This window comes from Pangasianodon hypophthalmus, chromosome 19 (assembly GCF_027358585.1).
Source record: "Pangasianodon hypophthalmus isolate fPanHyp1 chromosome 19, fPanHyp1.pri, whole genome shotgun sequence".
Taxonomy (NCBI): domain Eukaryota; kingdom Metazoa; phylum Chordata; class Actinopteri; order Siluriformes; family Pangasiidae; genus Pangasianodon; species Pangasianodon hypophthalmus.
In genome coordinates, this window is record NC_069728.1 from 3194513 (window position 1) to 3212272 (window position 17760).

Sequence of the window (17760 nt, forward strand, 5' to 3'; positions counted from 1 at the left end):
CTTACACAAACTAACTAACATGGATTACATGAAAATAATATGCATCATTGTTCACCTCTGTGTATACTGAACGAATCCAGCAAAACATTTTCCCAGACCTAACCATAAACAGGGCCTCCTCTGCATTTTTTCATGTTAGAGGCAAAATTCTGTTTAACCGAGGACAAGCAGAGCATTGGTTTCTTAGACGCAGATCAAAAGCCCAAAGCTGCTTTTAATTCAATGTGTTTATGGTGGGTCTAAATTATGGGATCAAATTCACCCAGTACCAAAACCACTGCCAACTCTCCCAACCAGCGCTTTTGTCTTACACAGACATGAAACAGGATATGCCCAAATCTCTCATTCCCTCTCTCTCTCTCTCTCTCTCTCTCTCTCTCTGTGTCTTATTGGGTCTCTCTGTTGCCCCGATCAAGAGAGTGGTTGCTAAACAAACAGGATGCAGAAACAAAAAGCAGTCTTTACTCTTTAAAAAAGGAGAGGAATCGCCAGCGGCAGAACACGTTTCAAAATAAAGTCTTACAAATGCCGTCTGAGACAGGCCACCGCAAAAACGTCCTGACTGTCCCGCAGTGACCTGGAGAACAGCACACACCTCACATGCCTGACTGCTGCATCCTGTTGTGTTCTGTTCGCTTTAATGGCTGATCATGGTTCATCACCAGTTTATAAATGATTGTGCATGTCACTGAGACAACCGATGACTCCTGGAGGTGATCAGTGCTGCTCTGTTGCACAGGTACAGTAAGTCCAGAGGGGGGTGCTAGAGTAATGGAGGAGACGAGTTCGGATCGTTCGTTCTTAAAAGGAAAAAAGTCTGTTGGGTTTTTTTCATAGTGTCAAGTAACTTCCAATATACTTGCTGTAAATTTATCCAGGCCTACTGTCGTTTACACTGCACTGCCTGTCACTTTTCTGCCTGTATACTCACTCTGTACTCACACGCTCTTATATTACTCTTTGTGAGTTATGAAGTGTGTATTACTGCAGCTAAATAACGCCACTTCTACTCCTAACACTAATCCAAATTCTAACCAAAAGCCCCAAACGTTAAAGTCTTTGGAGTTTTTTTTTTCATCAAAAGCTACATTTTTGTGTCTTTAAAAAAAGCTATTTTCTTCATGAGTGTCAAAATGATCATACATCCTATTATTACACACAGACACAAACAAACACAAAACCAACAAAACAGCCAAATGATCATTTGGTTTTGATTAGTTGACAAGGGCGAATATGTCTGCAGATTTATAAATAGCCCTTTATGATTATAATTATAATTATGAAACAAAACAGGTTTCATCCCTGAAATAATCACTGAACAAGACATTCTAAATATAAATAAGCTAGCAGCTTCTCTCTTTTGACTCAGTTAACTACATTATGTGTGTGTGTGTGTATATATATATATATATATATATATATATATATATATATATATATATATATATATATAAAGCCTTTATTTAAATGTGTTTATTTATGTCATTTACGACTAATCTCTTCAAGTGAAAACAAAAACAAGACTCGTGTCAATATAAGAACATCAGGACTAATTTGGCTTTGGGATACATCATAATAAAATGATTGTTTTGGGAGTTTACAAGATACATTATATCATTATGCTCTTGTTGGAAACAAAGAAACCTTGATTTGATTTATTGCGACCCAGCGGTGTGCCATATTCCAGTCTAGAGTTTTGGAAAATTCTCCATCTGAAATCTGATTAGCCAGAGTGTGTCCACCCGCCGGCATTTCCTGATTGGCTAAGTGCCTGGTTATAGTTTAATAAACCAGCAACAAGAACAACGTGAATGTGCTGGCGTCTAATTCTCAGGCACACATCCTAACAGTCCTGGCAGAGGACGACCATCACTTTGCTTAATCTTACCCTTCCTGACAAATTAAATAAGCTCTCGTCTGGTTCTTATTAGTGGCGCATTACTGATAATTGCAGTGGTATTTACAAACACTGCTAGCCAGTCCAGTCCTCACAGGCTCTCCATTAGAGCAGCAGGCCCACAGTACCTGCCACAACACATAATAAGGCTTTTTACCCCACTGTACTATAATTTGTGCCAGGCTTAAGCAATTTAACAAGGGTTTGATGGTTCAGTTCTTGTGTTTCATATGTAGTCGGAGTGTTTTCACGGGAGTGAGCAAGTACTTGAGTGTGGTTGTTAAAATAGACGAAGGGTTTTCGAAATCGGATTACTGCCACTCACGGACCAGTGCTCGAGATCGCAAAACTGGGCTGAGTTCTCCAAACATGATCTCACATGCAATACACATCTCCGGGGACAGAAACATCCCCAGTGAAATCAGTATCATTACCTGCAGGTGAATTGCGATAGAAAAGTGGGCATCAGAGTGAGAAATGAAGCAATGGTATGAAATAAAATCATCATGCGTTAGAAAATAATAAAATAATAGAAGAAACGATATATTGTAATGATTTATAATCCTATTATCCAGTGTCACCCAGAAGTCTGGTTTCTCTCAAAGTTTAAATTTACATTTATCTCGTTTGGCTGGTGCTTTTTTTTGAGCAGTTGTCAGTTAAGGGTCTTGGGTCTCTCAAGGGCCCAACAGTGACAGCTTGGTGCTGCAGGGATTTTAAATTAACAACCTACTTATCAGCAACCCAATGTCTTAACCACTGAGCTACCACTGCCCTAATATTGGCCTTATGTCATTTCAGGGAGTTTTTCCTTGCCTTTATCAGCTTCGCTCATTAGGGACCAAAATCTAAATCTATATCAGTATTTCTGTAAAGCTACTTCATACTTCATATACTGTTTAAAGTGCTATACAAATAAAATTGAATTGAGATCAGACACTGATGTTGGTGAGGAGGTCTGGGGTGCAGTTTATTGTTCCAGTTCATCCCAAAGGTGTTCAGTGGGGTTGAGGTCAGGGTTCTATGCAGGACACTCGAGTTCTTCCACTCCAGCCTTCACACACCATGTCTTCATGGAGCTCGCTTTGTGCACAGGGGCATCGTCATGAGCCTCCTGGTTCCAGTGAAGGGAAATTGTAATGCTACAGTATACATAGACATCCTATACAATTGTGTGCTTCCAACTGTGTGGTACCAGTATGGGGAAGAACCACATATGGGTGTGATGGTCAGGTGTCCACATACTTTTGGCCATGTAGTGTATTATTGTACCACTCGACTCCACTGGCTTCCTGTAGCTGTTTGCATTCATTTCAAGTCCTTGATGCTCGCCTATAGAATAACTAGTGGAACGTCACCCGCCTATATGGAGTTACTCATCACCGCCTGCATTACAACCTGATCATTACAGTCTCTAAAATAACTGTGCCTGATGATACCAAAAAAAACCCAACTGTTCCAACAACTCCATCAGCTCTCCTCAACCTGACGGTGTTGTAATGTATGAACAAATGAAAACGTAACCGTAATGAGAACCAGGAATACCAGTTGCACAGGAAAAGAATTCAAGAATACTACTGGAGTGGTCGTTTAAATGTATCGGCTAAAACCATAAAAATTGTGGTCCAAACTTTTATTCATAAATCTCACAGCTGCCTGAAAAATGATACACGATATCGCATGTTTTTTTTTTTTTACATTTAGCTGAGATCATTAATTTTTAATCTTAAATCAGATCTCAGCCTCATAAAGAAACACACACACACCTGCCATGTCACGAGTCAGCCTTCCCTTTTCTTACTTCAAAGCCGTTGTCTTGACAGTCCAGCATAAAGAGATTTGTTCGGAACTGAAAAGCTTTATACAGCACATATTTCTAGGTTGCAGAAAGAGAAGCCAAATGGCCCATCAGGAAAAGATTTACGAGCCGTGAACTTCAATTCAAGACAAAAGTGAGTCATTGTAAAAACATACAATCTGTTAACCTGGTCTTTTTTCGTCTCAGATTTTCTACACACAACCATCACATATAGGCAATTATATGTTTAAAATATGTACCTCATCCAAAAATACTAATATTACTAATAATGAGTAGAAATGAGCAGAGCCCAATTAGCGTGCTAATGAGATCATAATAACTGGTCACTATGCTACATTCATGCCATGTGAGCATTCTTAGGGTGAAATATTCCTCCAAAATATATTTTGGGAAATCATTAGGAAGAGGAAAACTAAGTGATGTAGTGGAATAAGGGGTTCAGACAGATGGTTTGGAGTGTGACTGCTGTGAGAGAAGGAGCTAGGTCAGAGCTGGGCCTAAAGTCCGGCCTGCAGTGTCTGTACAGTGACTCAGAACGTTGATGGATGAAAACTGGCACATAAGAGAGACAGGTTACATTTAATTAAAAGCAGTTTGCCCCATGATTTAGTGGCATTTTCAATTGAGGAAAAGACTAGGCCGATCTTGCTGTCACTCAGGAATTTGACCGCGGCCCATTCATCATCCGAGGTCCCATTAAATCTGCAAATTTGAAATCTGTCTTCATTATTATCTTGCTTTTGCTGCACAATTTGGCTGGTGCGCGGTAAGATTTACAGAGTAGAATTTGGTTTCTAGGCTGTTGGACCTCACTAAATGTCAGTGCTTTACCATACAGTAATTGCTGCATTACGCTGGCCACTGAGTGCCGAAGCGATTCATAAAAAATCTTTTTTTTCCCTCGTTCCGTCTGTGCATTTTTATTTATAATTATTTCCATATGCCCTTAGGGAGTAATAAAGTAAAAATGTACAAATTAGAAAAAAGACAGAGAACAGCTTATTAATTCAAAAACACACACACAAACACAGCTAGATCTCAGTGTAAAAGCTCACGGTCCTTATCTGTAAACTACATTCTCCAAATAACAGCTCTTCCCCAAATCTATAAGAAAAAAGAACAATGAAAAAATTAATTCACCAGAGGAGGTGATCTGTGTTGTACGGAGAAAGAAAACATGGCGGTGCGTCTCTCCCATACAGAGCTATGGGCTAGATTAGCTCTGAACACTATATTATCATTATCAACCATGACTGTCTCCATAATTTACTCTGCATGGTGGCTCTGACCCTTTGATGAAGGCTACAGATTTACTGCATGTCCCTGGCTTCAATTAAGCAGTCTGGTCTTACTCTCTCGCTCCATCTGCACAATATAAGAGCGAGTAACCTGAACACTGATAGATCTTATAGCCTGCTGCGTGTCCACCAGCAGGAGGCGCAAGTACTCACGACACCGGGTTTTCCTCCATCTATATATATATATAAAAAAAAATTCCACACCAAATGTCCTTCCATGTCTCGCTGTCGCCTTCCCTGACCCCCTTTGTGTCTTTCCTGTTCTGCACGATATTGGAAACGAAGGCAATTTAGACCAAGCGTATCAGGTATCACGTTCATGTCAGAGAATAATAACCCAGCAATCCAGGCGAATTTGAGGAAGCTGGAGGAAAGCAAATGTAATGGTTGAAAGGGAAAAAAAGCTGGAGGGCACGGAAGGATTTCCATATGTATAAGCTCAGGAGAGGATCCACAGGCAGGGCCACATGTTAGCTGTTATATGCCTCCTCTCTGGATCAGTTGGTTTGATCCGGGAGGTTAAGCTATCCACGGAACAGTCCCAGCAGCCTGGCACCACACAGTCATTCAGGAATAACCAGCTTAGAAATACAAATCATCAGTAGTACATTTAATCCTAAGCCATTTTAGGATGAGGTACTTTTTGTGTTGCCGAATGAGTATTACAGTAGGGGGAAAAAATTCCAGCTGCTGCAAAGGTTATGCTGTACTTGTGCTTAAAAATGTGACCTAATTTTACATGGATAACAAACAAAAAACGAGAGAAAGATATTAATGCTCCAGCAACATTCAAGTCGAAGTAATTTTAGGCTTTCTGTCTGTACCCGAAAGCCACTCTGATTGCGACAGCTCCATGCTGAACGTTTCACGGCCAGGCCGCAAAAGCAAGCAATAATCTGGTCTTGACAGAGCCTGTCAAAAAATCCATGCTTCCTGGCAAACCTTTGTAATAAGGGCAAAATAACAGATTAGCAAATATAATTTGTCCTAAGGTTTTAATAGACAAAATTATATGCAAACCTTCTCTTCATATCAGTCTAAATGTTTTTTGCGGTCAATTCCAAAGTGTTTTCGTAGGTGGCCATATGCTTTCCATATGCATATTTTTTTAAACACAGCAATAAGTGCTATTTGAGAAAGCGTATTTTGACTTTTTTCCCCCCACTAGTTCTCCATCACACCACAGAGATGTTTGACATTTACAAATGGTATTTTGGCAAGATTGTGTTTCTTTCGAGCTAGCGAGGGAAAGATTGCCTCTTTACACTGACAGATCCATAGACAGTAGGTTACACACTGAATGTGTCACATTAGCTCAAGCCAAATCAAAATTTCTCTCTATCATCTAGCAGGACAAAATCACTGGTGTCTATTTATAGCATGGCGCACCCACCCACACACACACACACACACACACACACACCATATTTAGTTTTCGTGAAATAAAATGCTGATCTGTATGCGTGCATGTGTGTGTGATAAAACAACAGCAATATGAACATTTTTGAAAAGCAAGAGCTCAACAGAAATCAGTTTGCCGCTTGCAAGGTCAAAATAATGAAAATGGAAGTTCATGTTTTTGTCTCTTCTGCACAAAGAGGACTATGCCATGTATATATTTCTGTAGCCATGAAAACAGTACAAAGAAAAGAAAATCACGTACACACGCACACACTTTCGCCTTCCCCCAAAAAGAAAAATTGCACCCTTCCACCAAGGCCTCCAGCAATTGAAGGGAGCACCACTGAAGTTATATCATAACCATAATACGCTGGCTCTCTTCCCAGAAGGCATTCTGCATGCAGATCCAGTCATGTGTTCAGTGCATTAGACCTGGCTGATCCTCCTCTGCTCAGGAGACGTCCCTTAGAACCCAGCTGTGCATCCCACAGAATCCAGCTGTGAGGGTCTTAGCAAATCAGACCCATTTGGATAGTCGTATTTGGGAAGCTGAAGGGATTCCAGCAATCTTTCACTGTGAAGCTGAGTTTGAGCAGAAGTGACAAGATTTGAAAGAACTTGCCAGTGCTGATATTTTATTTTTCACCATGTCTTTTGGGTATGGAAGCAAAAAATTACTCAGAGAAAATCACATACTAAATGATGAGATGCAGCTGATGATACTGATCGTGTTGAATGTTTTAGAGCATGGGCGCTTTTTTTAAACATCAAAACAAGTTCCTCATTGTTGCAAACTGTGAACTTGGAAGCTCCGTCTCCACATACGTGCTCAAAACATACAAAACTCAAATAACCGCACTGTGAAAACTGACAAATCTTTTCCACAAGCTGGTAGGGAAATGGTCGGGACGCAGAAAGGCAGAAACAAGAACCTACCTTCTCAAACTCCCTCAGGCTGTGGGTCTGCAGCGGAGGTCCTTTCTCAGTTTCATCGCTGGAGAAATCTGTGTGTGATATATTTTCATACTTTATGATACTTCATAATTGTAATATTGTCATATTTGTTTGCAGTTCATTTAAAATCTATTTGTATGTGACCATTGTGTTGCTTGAAGTTATTACTTATTCGGTAAATATGCTTATTCATCCCCTACCATTGTCCACATTGGGCCATTTCAGTAACTCAGTAAACCACAAAATAGATTTATTGTAATTAGCCTGTTAACTAGCATGCTAATAGCCAGTACTCTTGGTATGTGCTCTGCCAATATAACTGAATGCTGCCGTTCTACCGTGTTATATGATTACATGCACATTGCCTTTAATAATGTAATGAACTGAACAAAAGGACTTTTAAGTGCATGTGGATGCCAACACAAACCAAAACAACCTGCTGATCCACTGATTACAAAAGGAAGTGTGTGTACCAGGCGGCACCCCAATGAACATTTTAATTTAAGATTTATGTATATAGTGGTATGAGGGGACACAAAAGTCAGCTCATCACTCATATGCACATCTAGCTTTCTATAAACAGAACCAGGAGTATACAGCTGAATAGTGCCAAACCATGAAAAAAAGCCACCAGGGAAACTTCCAGGAAGGGCCTCAGTGGGCTACAATGATGTGTTTCTTTTTTTTCCTAAAAAGGAGGAGAAGAGAGGTCCCTGGGTGCATAATCACAGGCAGTATTGGCAGAGCAGGGACTTCTTACAGTTCTTTAAAAAAAAAAAAGCCCATGCACAGACCTCATTAGGACTTATTAAAGGTCTTTTTAATATGTGCCAGTGATGTGTACTGGAAGTGCGCCTAGAGCTCCACCAGGGCATTGCGCAAGGTAAAGAAACGCTGCTCAGTGTCAGGCCAGAAGAGTGACTATATTAATGAGCATTATTTAGTAGAATTTTCACACACGTAACTCTTAACCATTAGCATTAGGAGCTTATTAACAAAAGTACAAATGCATACTGACACAGTGGTAGAAGAGGAATGTTAGGCGGTGTGAAAATGAGGTGTGTGTGTGTGTGAGAGAGAGAGAGAGAGAGAGAGAGAGAGAGTCAGAGTCTGGAAAAGTGACTGAGTGTTGAACTGCTGCATGTGAAATATGTGTAGATGTGAAATACCATCAGTTCATCTCTATAAAGGAGTGGCAGACTGAAAGAAGTGAAATGCAATGTGAACAGAGATGCCAGTGGGGCTGAACACTCACCGTTCATATGAGTTCTGCTCTTAGGAATGGCCTCTTTGTTCCCATTGCAGTGTCTGGGAAAAGAATGACATAGTTATTCTCTTAATCTTGTTTACTTTCTAATAATAATGGGCCCTATTTTTTTTTTTAAACCACTTTTAAGCAATATTCTCTAATATTTATGTGAAACAGCCACTGGATTATCTCTCATGACCCAAGTCTTACCAGATTTATATTTTGCTAGAAGATGTTTTTCTTTCATAGGCCTCTTCTATACAGTTACGTAGCTATATACATAATTATATTATACTTTTTTTCCAGTTCCTCTATATTCACATCAGACATATACACTATATGGCCAAAAGATTGTGGACACCTGACCATCACACCTATATGTGTTTGTTGAACATCCCATTATAGATTTATTCCCCCTTTGCTGTTATAATAAGCTTCACTCTTCTGGGAAGGTTTTCCACTAGAGTTTGGAGTGTGGCTGTGGGGATTTGTGATCATTCAGCTACAAGAGCATTAGTGAGATCAGGCACTGATGTTGGTGAGGAGGTCTGGGGTTCAGTCTGTGTTCCAGTTCATCCCAAAGGTGTTCAGTGGGGTTGAGGTCAGGGCTCTGTGCAGGACACTCGAGTTCTTCCACTCCAACCTTCACACACCATGTCTTCATGGAACTCGCTTTGTGCACAGGGGCATTGTCATGCTGGAACAGGTTTGGGTCTCTTAGTTCCAGTAAAGGGAAATTGTAATGATACAATATACATAGACATTCTATACAGTTGTGTGCTTCAGACTTTGTGGCAAAAGTTCGGGGAAGAACCACATATGGGTGTGATGGTCAGGTGTCCACATACTTTTGGCCATTTAATGTATGTCTGAATAGAAACTCATTCTACTCCATGTCTCATTTAGGTCATTATGGAGAAATCTCAGAAATCTTTCAGTAGTCTGTCAGTAGTGCATTATGAGATCCTCACACAAATTAAATGATTATGCTAATGTACTATTTTCTATAGAAGGAATTTAGTGGAAATATCTTTCAGAGAGATCATCTGTAATTAGGACATTGTGATGTCTGTTATTTCTCTTCAGATTAAAAAAATAGATTTTTTTTTATCCTTTTATATTGCAGACTTTTCACCCAGTTTGATGTAAATAAACTAGTTTCAGTACAATAGTTAATACCAAACAAGTGTATGCATGCACTGCTGAGTTGCAACACAAAGCTACACCAGTTTAACCTGAGGCTTCCAATCATTCTGGCCAGGTGCATTGTATTTCAGCTGAATGCCACAAAATACCAAGAAAATCCACATTAGGTTTGAAGGTTCTGGGCCACCCTGTTGTGAAACTTACCATGAAATAATAATAATAATTAAGAAACCAAAATTTTGGAACAGTATCTGAAATGAACTGTTTTGCTGCCAAACTTTATGAGCTTGCACAGGCACATACCTAACTTCTAATTTGAGTCACAACAAAAACATGCTCACTCACAAATTAGCAAGAATTTTCAGTAACAAAGAAATCAGCATCACACTAATTCCAGAGAAGAAAGTATCAGCTTACACCAGCAAGAAGAGCAATGGATCAGTGGACACAGTACAAATGCACAGCAAGGGTTATGGGAAGAACCATTTTGGTATTCTTTGCTTCGAGGATTTTTTTTTTTTCTTCAGTAAGTTTCTGTCTATTACTTGAAGCTTCTAAAGGACAGTCCAGCAAATAAAACAATTAAGCTATTTTTCCCCTCAAATTTATTCAATCAGTTAATCATCACATCAGAATTTTAAGAATTTATTTTTTTAATTGTTTACATTTATGATTAAATGGCACATTTTCATTGTCAAGCACAGCTTTTGTAAGGTGTGTTGAGTATAGCTAGTGCAGTCCAAATGTATTACAGATATGCAACTGTGGGAAAGGATGGGTTTTAAATGAAAGTGAGCACCACTGTCAACTTTTTTCCCCTCAAAAAGACTGAGAAAAAGAAAAAAAATGTATCTGTCCTTGTGTGTTTTTTTGAGTTGGGGTAGGAGTTTTGCTAAAACCTGGCAACCCTCCCCATGAGCTTGTTTTGGCCTGCAGGATCCCGATGCACACACCTAGTCTGAAATATTCTGGAAGGCTTTCTTGCAAAATTAATTAATTAATTAATTTTTAAAAACTTGATAATTATCTTTATTCTTATCTTTATTTATCTGTTCAATTCAAATTCTTCATTGTTTATATTCCTAGAATATTGCTATGCAATAGCAAATGCTGATTGGTTGAGTAGGAAGTATCAACCTTTGACATAAAAAAACACACAAACATACTTCCAGGTTTTTCTGTTGCTGAATGCTGTTAGTTTCAAAAAGCATTCCTGTTGCACAGTTATGTTTTAGGTTAAGTCATCTCATATCTCATCTGCATGATTTTATCACCAACTAGCTCAGGAGCTATGAGTAGGAATGAAAATGTGGAACCAAAAAACACATAATGTTTCCTAGTTAGAAAAAACCCTGCCCCTCTCTCTCACTCACACTGATAGTTGCTAAACTGCTTCGCTTAACTTTGCCAACTGTGTTTGCATCTGTAATAGTTATTTCACCTCCTGTTGCCAAATGTTTATTTATTCATTCATCATCAGTCATCGCTTTGTCCTGACCAGGGTTGCAGTGGATCCAGCATAACTGGAGTCATAGCTTAGTTACCACTGTTGCACCATTACTACACTATATGGCCAAAAGTCTGTGGACACCTGACCATAAGACCCATATGTGCTGAACATCCTATTCCAAAGGCACAGCATTAATATGGACTTGTTCCCCAATTTTCTGTTATAATAAGCTCCACTCTTCTGGGAAGGCTTTCCACTAGATTTTGGAGCGTCTCTATGGGGATTTGTGTTCATTCAGCTACAAGAGCATTAGTGAGATCAGACACTGATGTTGGTGAGGAGGTCTGGGGTTCAGTCGGTGTTCCAGTTCATCCCAAAGGTGTTCAGTGGGGTTGAGGTCAGGGCTCTGTGCAGGACACTCGAGTTCTTCCACTCCAACCTTCACACACCATGTCTTCATGGAGCTCGCTTTGTGCACAGGGATATCGTAATGCTACATCATAGATACAAAGCCATTCTAGACAATCATGTGCCTCTAACTTTGTGGCAAAAGTTTGGGGAAGGCTCAGATGGTCAGGTGTACACACACTTTTGGCCATATCCCTTTCATTCTCGTTGACTTGTTGACATAACCTATGTCATATTAGTGACTTCATATTGCCCCTTATTCATCGAAGTTGTGTTCGTTCCTCTATGATGATAACAAAAGCCTTTGCTAATTTCACCAATAAGATTTCTTATTCATCATACTCATCTTTGGGGTTTCGGTGTGATCAAACTTGCATCTGGTCAGAGTGTGTGCAAATTTAAGTGTAACAACCTGAAAATTTCTTGATTTGCAGTTAGATAATCAATATCAATAACAACACTATCAATGATTATACCAAGTACAGTAGTTAGAGGAGTAACAAAAAAATTACAATTAGATATGGCTCTTTATCAATTTGTTAGTCCATTAATTGAGTAATACATACAAGCGGCACCGTAAAGCTCTGACCTGGGTGCAGAGTCTTGGACAGCAGATTATTGTGCATTTTTCTGAGGTTACTACATAACTGACATAAAAATATCTCTGATGCAATTTTATTCATTTTGATAGTCCTGTATTTAGCGTTTGATTCATTTCTTTTAGCATTTTGTTTATAGGATTTGTTTCTTCAGGACGGAAACATGGCTCATTAAATTTAGTTTATTTAGATATGACTTCATATAAATCAAATTGGTGCAGCTTGCTCGAAAACAGCTAAACAGAACACACTTCCATAATTGACTTTTTATTTGTAGCATCTTCAAACAAAAGTGCTTCATCCTGCATTCTATTTAACTCGGAAGAAGGAATTAGTGATTGTGATTAACGCCAAATAAAGATGAAGGAAGAACGGTACAAAAACACTAGATGCTCTCTGGAACACTGTGAACATCATCGACACTGACATCACCAAGAACAGGACGTCCCTCCAAAATTAAAGAAAGGACAAGAAGAAAACATATCAGGGAAGCTGCCAAGAGAACAACAGCTACATTAAAGGAGCTGCAAGAATATCCGGCAAGTACTGCTCCCTCCCTGCATGTGCGATTACTCTCTGCTATTCTTCACCTGTCTGAGCTATGGGTGGCTAGAAGCCCTTCAGAAGTCCTTTCTTACAAAAAAAAAAAAAAACCCCATGCCAACCCATCTAAATTTTACTAAAACCATGTGACAAAATGTGTTATGGTCTGATGAGACCAAGGTATAACTTTTTGGGCATAATTCTAAAATATATTTTGGCACAAAAACAAGAGAGCTTGTTTTTTTATCACCATCACCATTCCCACGGTGAAGCATGGTGGTGGCAGCATCATGCTATTGGGGCTGCTTCTCTTCAGCTGGGACTGGAGCTCTAGTCAAGATAGAGGGAATCATGGATAGCTCTAAATAGCAGTCTATTTTGGAACAAAACCTGCAGGTCAGCTTAAGATGAAGAAAATATTTATCTTCCATCACTATAACAACCCAAAACACAAATCCACATCAACAAAGGAATGGCTTTAGAAGAAGAAGTTCAAAGTTTAGTAATGGCCCAGTCAGAGCCCAGGTCGAAATCCTATTGAAAACCAGTGGAATGACTTGAAGAGGGCTGTGCACAGGAGATCTCCTCACAATTTGATAGATCTGGAGGATTTTTGCAAAGAAGAGTGAAATGAAAACTGGGCAAATCAAGGTGTGTTAAGCTGGGAGACCCAATAAGACTGAGTCCTGTACTACATGCAAAAGGTGCTTTAATAATGTATTAGTTAAGGGGTGTGCACACTTACACAACCGGCTTTCTGTATTTTTTTCCTTTTCTTTTTCTTTTTTTCCACTTAAATGTTTCTATCTGATTTTCACTTGAATGTCATTGGTTGCTATATCACATTAAAAGTGGAAAAAGATCTGATATGATTTATCTTGGTTTAATTTTTTACATCACAAAAACTTGGGGGTGTGTAGACTTTTTACATCCACTGTACTTTCCACCCCCCCAAAAAAAAGGTAACTGTTTGGTCAATGTTATAGATTTAAAGAAATGATTATGTTTGTATGTTGACTGATCTAAAGCAAATACTACTATAGTATCATTTTAAACAAAAGGATTTAATTTTCACACCGTCTCGTCACTGTTTTTGTCTCAACCCACACTTATCTGATGAGTGTGAATCACTCGGCTCTAAGGATGACATAATTAAAAGGAAGAGGTAGGAAATTTCAAGTTATAAGCTCAAGTCAACTGCAGTATTAGCTTCACTGAATTACATTAAAAACACTTTTTGTTACTTTTTCCTTTGGATCACAGGACAGCTCCTTCTCTCCTCAGATCTTCCTCAGATTCTGGATAACTGAAGCCTGCTTTATGCTTTCCTTTTATTGTCTATCATTATTAAACACCTGCATAAACTATTTTGTGGAATTTAGATGTATATGAAGTTCGTATGTCATTTCTACACAACTTTGAGGAATCACGGCCATCAGCTCAGTAATGCTGCAGCAGTGTGTTGCAAGCGAGAACTCCGTGGAGGAGATGAGTCACTTAACAGTTCCTTTGTTTCTGCATGTCACATGTCTCATGGTCTATTAACATCTGACTGGAGATGTTTTATTTTTGTTGAATGACTGTGTGTATATATATATATATAGCATGGTAGTGCAACTGTACATATCCTTGTGTAGTGTAATATCAAATAATACCTCAGTAGATGTGGACAATTCCACATCCATGGCATAAGGATCCATTATAAGGTGGAAACAGAGCTGAAAAGTGTTGCTTCAGACCCATCCACTGTAAAAGCCTACTCATTCATTAAACTCAATAAAGCTCTCTCATCTCTTCCTTTTAATTATGTCATCATGCTCATCAGATAAGTGTGGGTTGAGATGATAACGGTGACCAGACGGTGTGAAAATGTGCCCATTAACTCATTTGCATTTGTTCTTAGGGTCAGTGAAGAGCGAGCTTCGCAGCACCCATTTACATGATCCATATCAGAGCTCTACAAGCTAGAGGAGGTCTGTTGAAAGCACAGGAACATCACTGGAATGAGAAGACATAAAGAGCAGATGGTCTCCCATCAACAGCTGACAGAAGGAGTGTGTCAGTTGTCCCAGCATGTCTGCTGATCCACCCTCTCAGGTGTGAGTCAGCATGTGTGTGTGTGTGAGTTATTGTGTGAGGGATAACCTTTATGTTAGTTTTTCATCAGATCCCCAAATAAAATCATCCTAAATCATCATTTCAGGCAACCAAAGCAATTCAGAGCACCTGCTTGGTGCTACTAATAAATAAAACCACTCAAGCTGTAAACTCTGCCAAATAAAACCAAATATTCTGTCTTTAAATGTTATACTAAACCAGCCATTTGTTTATTGCACAAAGCATTGAAATGTCAAATCTCACAGAAGATTGTCATCACTGTGTGTGCGTTGAGCAAATATGCCTTTATCTCTTATGGCAAATACTTCAGCAAGTGATTTCAGAGTTCAGGGTTAGCGCGTAAAAATTTTCTCCACAGTTTTATACTTCTTCATAAGACTTCTTCATAAGGTTAAAGCAACATCTGTATTCAAATTCACAAAAAGAGCTTCAGAATTTTTTCTTTTTTTTCCATTACTGCCCACAAACAGCAATGACAAACCAACACCACAGCAATCACAAACTCTCTCCAAGACATTTTCAGAGTGCTGTTCAGAGTGCTGACGGTAAATGTCTCACCTGCCTCGGTAGAGAAAGCCACTCATCTTCGCTGAATCCAAACCACATGTGTGAAGGGTGAATAAGTGCAGACAAGAACAAGCTCCAGCTAGGAACTCCTTTAGAGAAAATTGCCTTTGCTCTGATCTCGGGCCAGTCCTTTAGAGGAGACCTCTTTATTCCAGTTCCCACTGACCACGCAGACTGGGAGTCTACACGCACACAAAAACACACACACACACACACACACTCACAAACACACAGAGCGTGTACAGCCTCCCTTTCTCACAGGTCAGCCGAGTAGAGATGGTCAACTGACGTGGCAGATTCAGACCCAAGGGCAGCTACAATCCTGGCAAGCTTCGCTCTCGCACATACACACACGTGCTGAGGGGTAAACAACAGTGAGGTGAAGGCATACACACACACATGCTCACTGGGTGCCTGGCTCTCTCTGAAAGGCTGATCTGTTCTAGCATGTCTCAATAGACAGGATTCTCTCTGTGTAGGTGTGAGTGCAACCCATACAGGGCCTTCCTGCTCAGGCATGAGAGTCAGCCGTTTGACTATTCGCCCCTGGCCATGTGTATTGGGGGTGGAGAGATGAGAAGGAGGAGAGACACAGGTTCAGACAGGATTGTAACAGATAAAACACAGGGTTTATGCAGATTATCCTCCTGCCTGTGATGAGGATTTCTTACAGTGCTCTTTTCCAATTATGGATGTATACACTATACACAATTTCATGATTTTATATGGGGAGAATTCTTTTTTGGAGTATATCCCTAGGCACTAAGGGAATTTTTACCATAAATAAGACAAGTTTTTACCATAAATAAGACCGTTTTCTCCACATTGCAAAAAAAAAACCTTATTAGGAAATGAAAATATCTTGATTGTAGTCAAATTTATCTGATATTTCCCATTAAGATTACCACAAACTTAATATAAGGTCATTATACCTACACTTTCGAGCTTTACATTTCTCAAATAATTAAAATCTAAAAAAATATGTGTCATTGAGTCATATTTTGTGTGTTTTGTATATTCAGTGACTTACAGTGTTACACATAAGTCATGTGAGCTTCACAAAAAGCATTTACATAAGTATGCCTTGACATACTGCACAAATGACAAATCAACTTGACTAGACATGACAACACACACAGGCAAGTTCTCTTTAAACCATATTTAAGATATGTTTTAAGCAGTAGCCGAAGTTCATTCCAGAGCAGAGACAACAAATACCTTTAAGCTCGGCTTGTGTGCTCAGCCTGTTCTTGGCATGCCAGTGTTACATAACCATAAAAACATCAGTCTCTAAAAAATAACCATCTGTCCTCTCTCTCCTTCATCCACCTCTTTGATAGTAAAATGACTTCAGCCACCACACCATGATGGCCAGCTACGTGTTTAATTCTGTATTTGCCAGCCTTTTGAAGCTGGCCTGTGAAATCTCACACTTCTCAACTCCAGAGAATGGAGGTGTGTCCTCAGATCCTCTATAATCTGTCCACCATGGTGTAAAATACCTCATAGTGCTTTACAGCTCTCTCTACATTATGAACTGTGAGAAGGCTGGGAATGAAGTACCCCTTTGCACTGATCTAATAATGGTTAGATTAATACTAGAGTGGACAGACGGGAAGTGGAAGCATTTTGGAAAAGCCTAGTTTCTATTTTTTTTTTTTGTAACAGGTTTTTTTTAAAGCAGTGTACACGTGTGCATGTGAAATCCAGGAGCTACCGTGACCCTGTAATTAGCAAGACGTCTGTACTGTGCAGCCAAAGTCACAATGTTTAAACAGCTGTGGCATGTTTTACAGACACAAAATCATGAGCTAAATGGGGTTCTCACAGTGCTGTGTCCCAGTACAGGTGAAGTAGCCATCATTCGCAGCCTATATTTATGCTGCAATCAACTAGAGGTCGTAACTCGCAATTCCCAACATCCGACCAGCAAAAACCCATAGAAAATGTCTACTTGGGAAAATTCCTACTTGGGAACTTGGTTCTACTCAACTCCAAGTTCAGCAAGTGACATCAAATCAACGCGGCATCTCACAGCATCAGCAGTAAACAAACAGCACTTCTTAACTTTAAATGAGTTACACTGCATATACAAGTATTTGCTTTTAAACAGCATATTCATATTCACTTATTAAATTTATAACATTAACTCAACAGCTTGCTGTTTTGAGGGGGAAAATATACATCACTCATCACAGTCAGCTGGCTAACTTGTTGCTAACAAAAGACGCACATGGAGGCGTCCATATTTTTTTCCCACTTTGTAGCTCGAATGCATGGAGGTTGAAAATAACATCCTTCCGTGCTCCGT

At 39.4% G+C, this 17760-nt stretch overlaps 1 protein-coding gene across 1 annotated transcript in view; it reads right to left on the reverse strand.

Moving 5' to 3' along the window:
* pde4dip (phosphodiesterase 4D interacting protein) overlaps positions 1–15952 on the reverse strand; it is a 72189-nt gene extending 56237 nt beyond the window's left edge. The window contains exons 1-3 of the mRNA XM_053242411.1: positions 15441–15952; positions 8625–8677; positions 7352–7419 (exon numbers count right to left, since the gene is read on the reverse strand). Of these exons, the coding sequence (XP_053098386.1) occupies positions 7352–7419; positions 8625–8677; positions 15441–15466 (147 nt within the window). The 5' untranslated portion in view covers positions 15467–15952. The remainder of the gene's footprint in view (positions 1–7351; positions 7420–8624; positions 8678–15440) is intronic.
* Positions 15953–17760: the final 1808 nt, after the last annotated feature.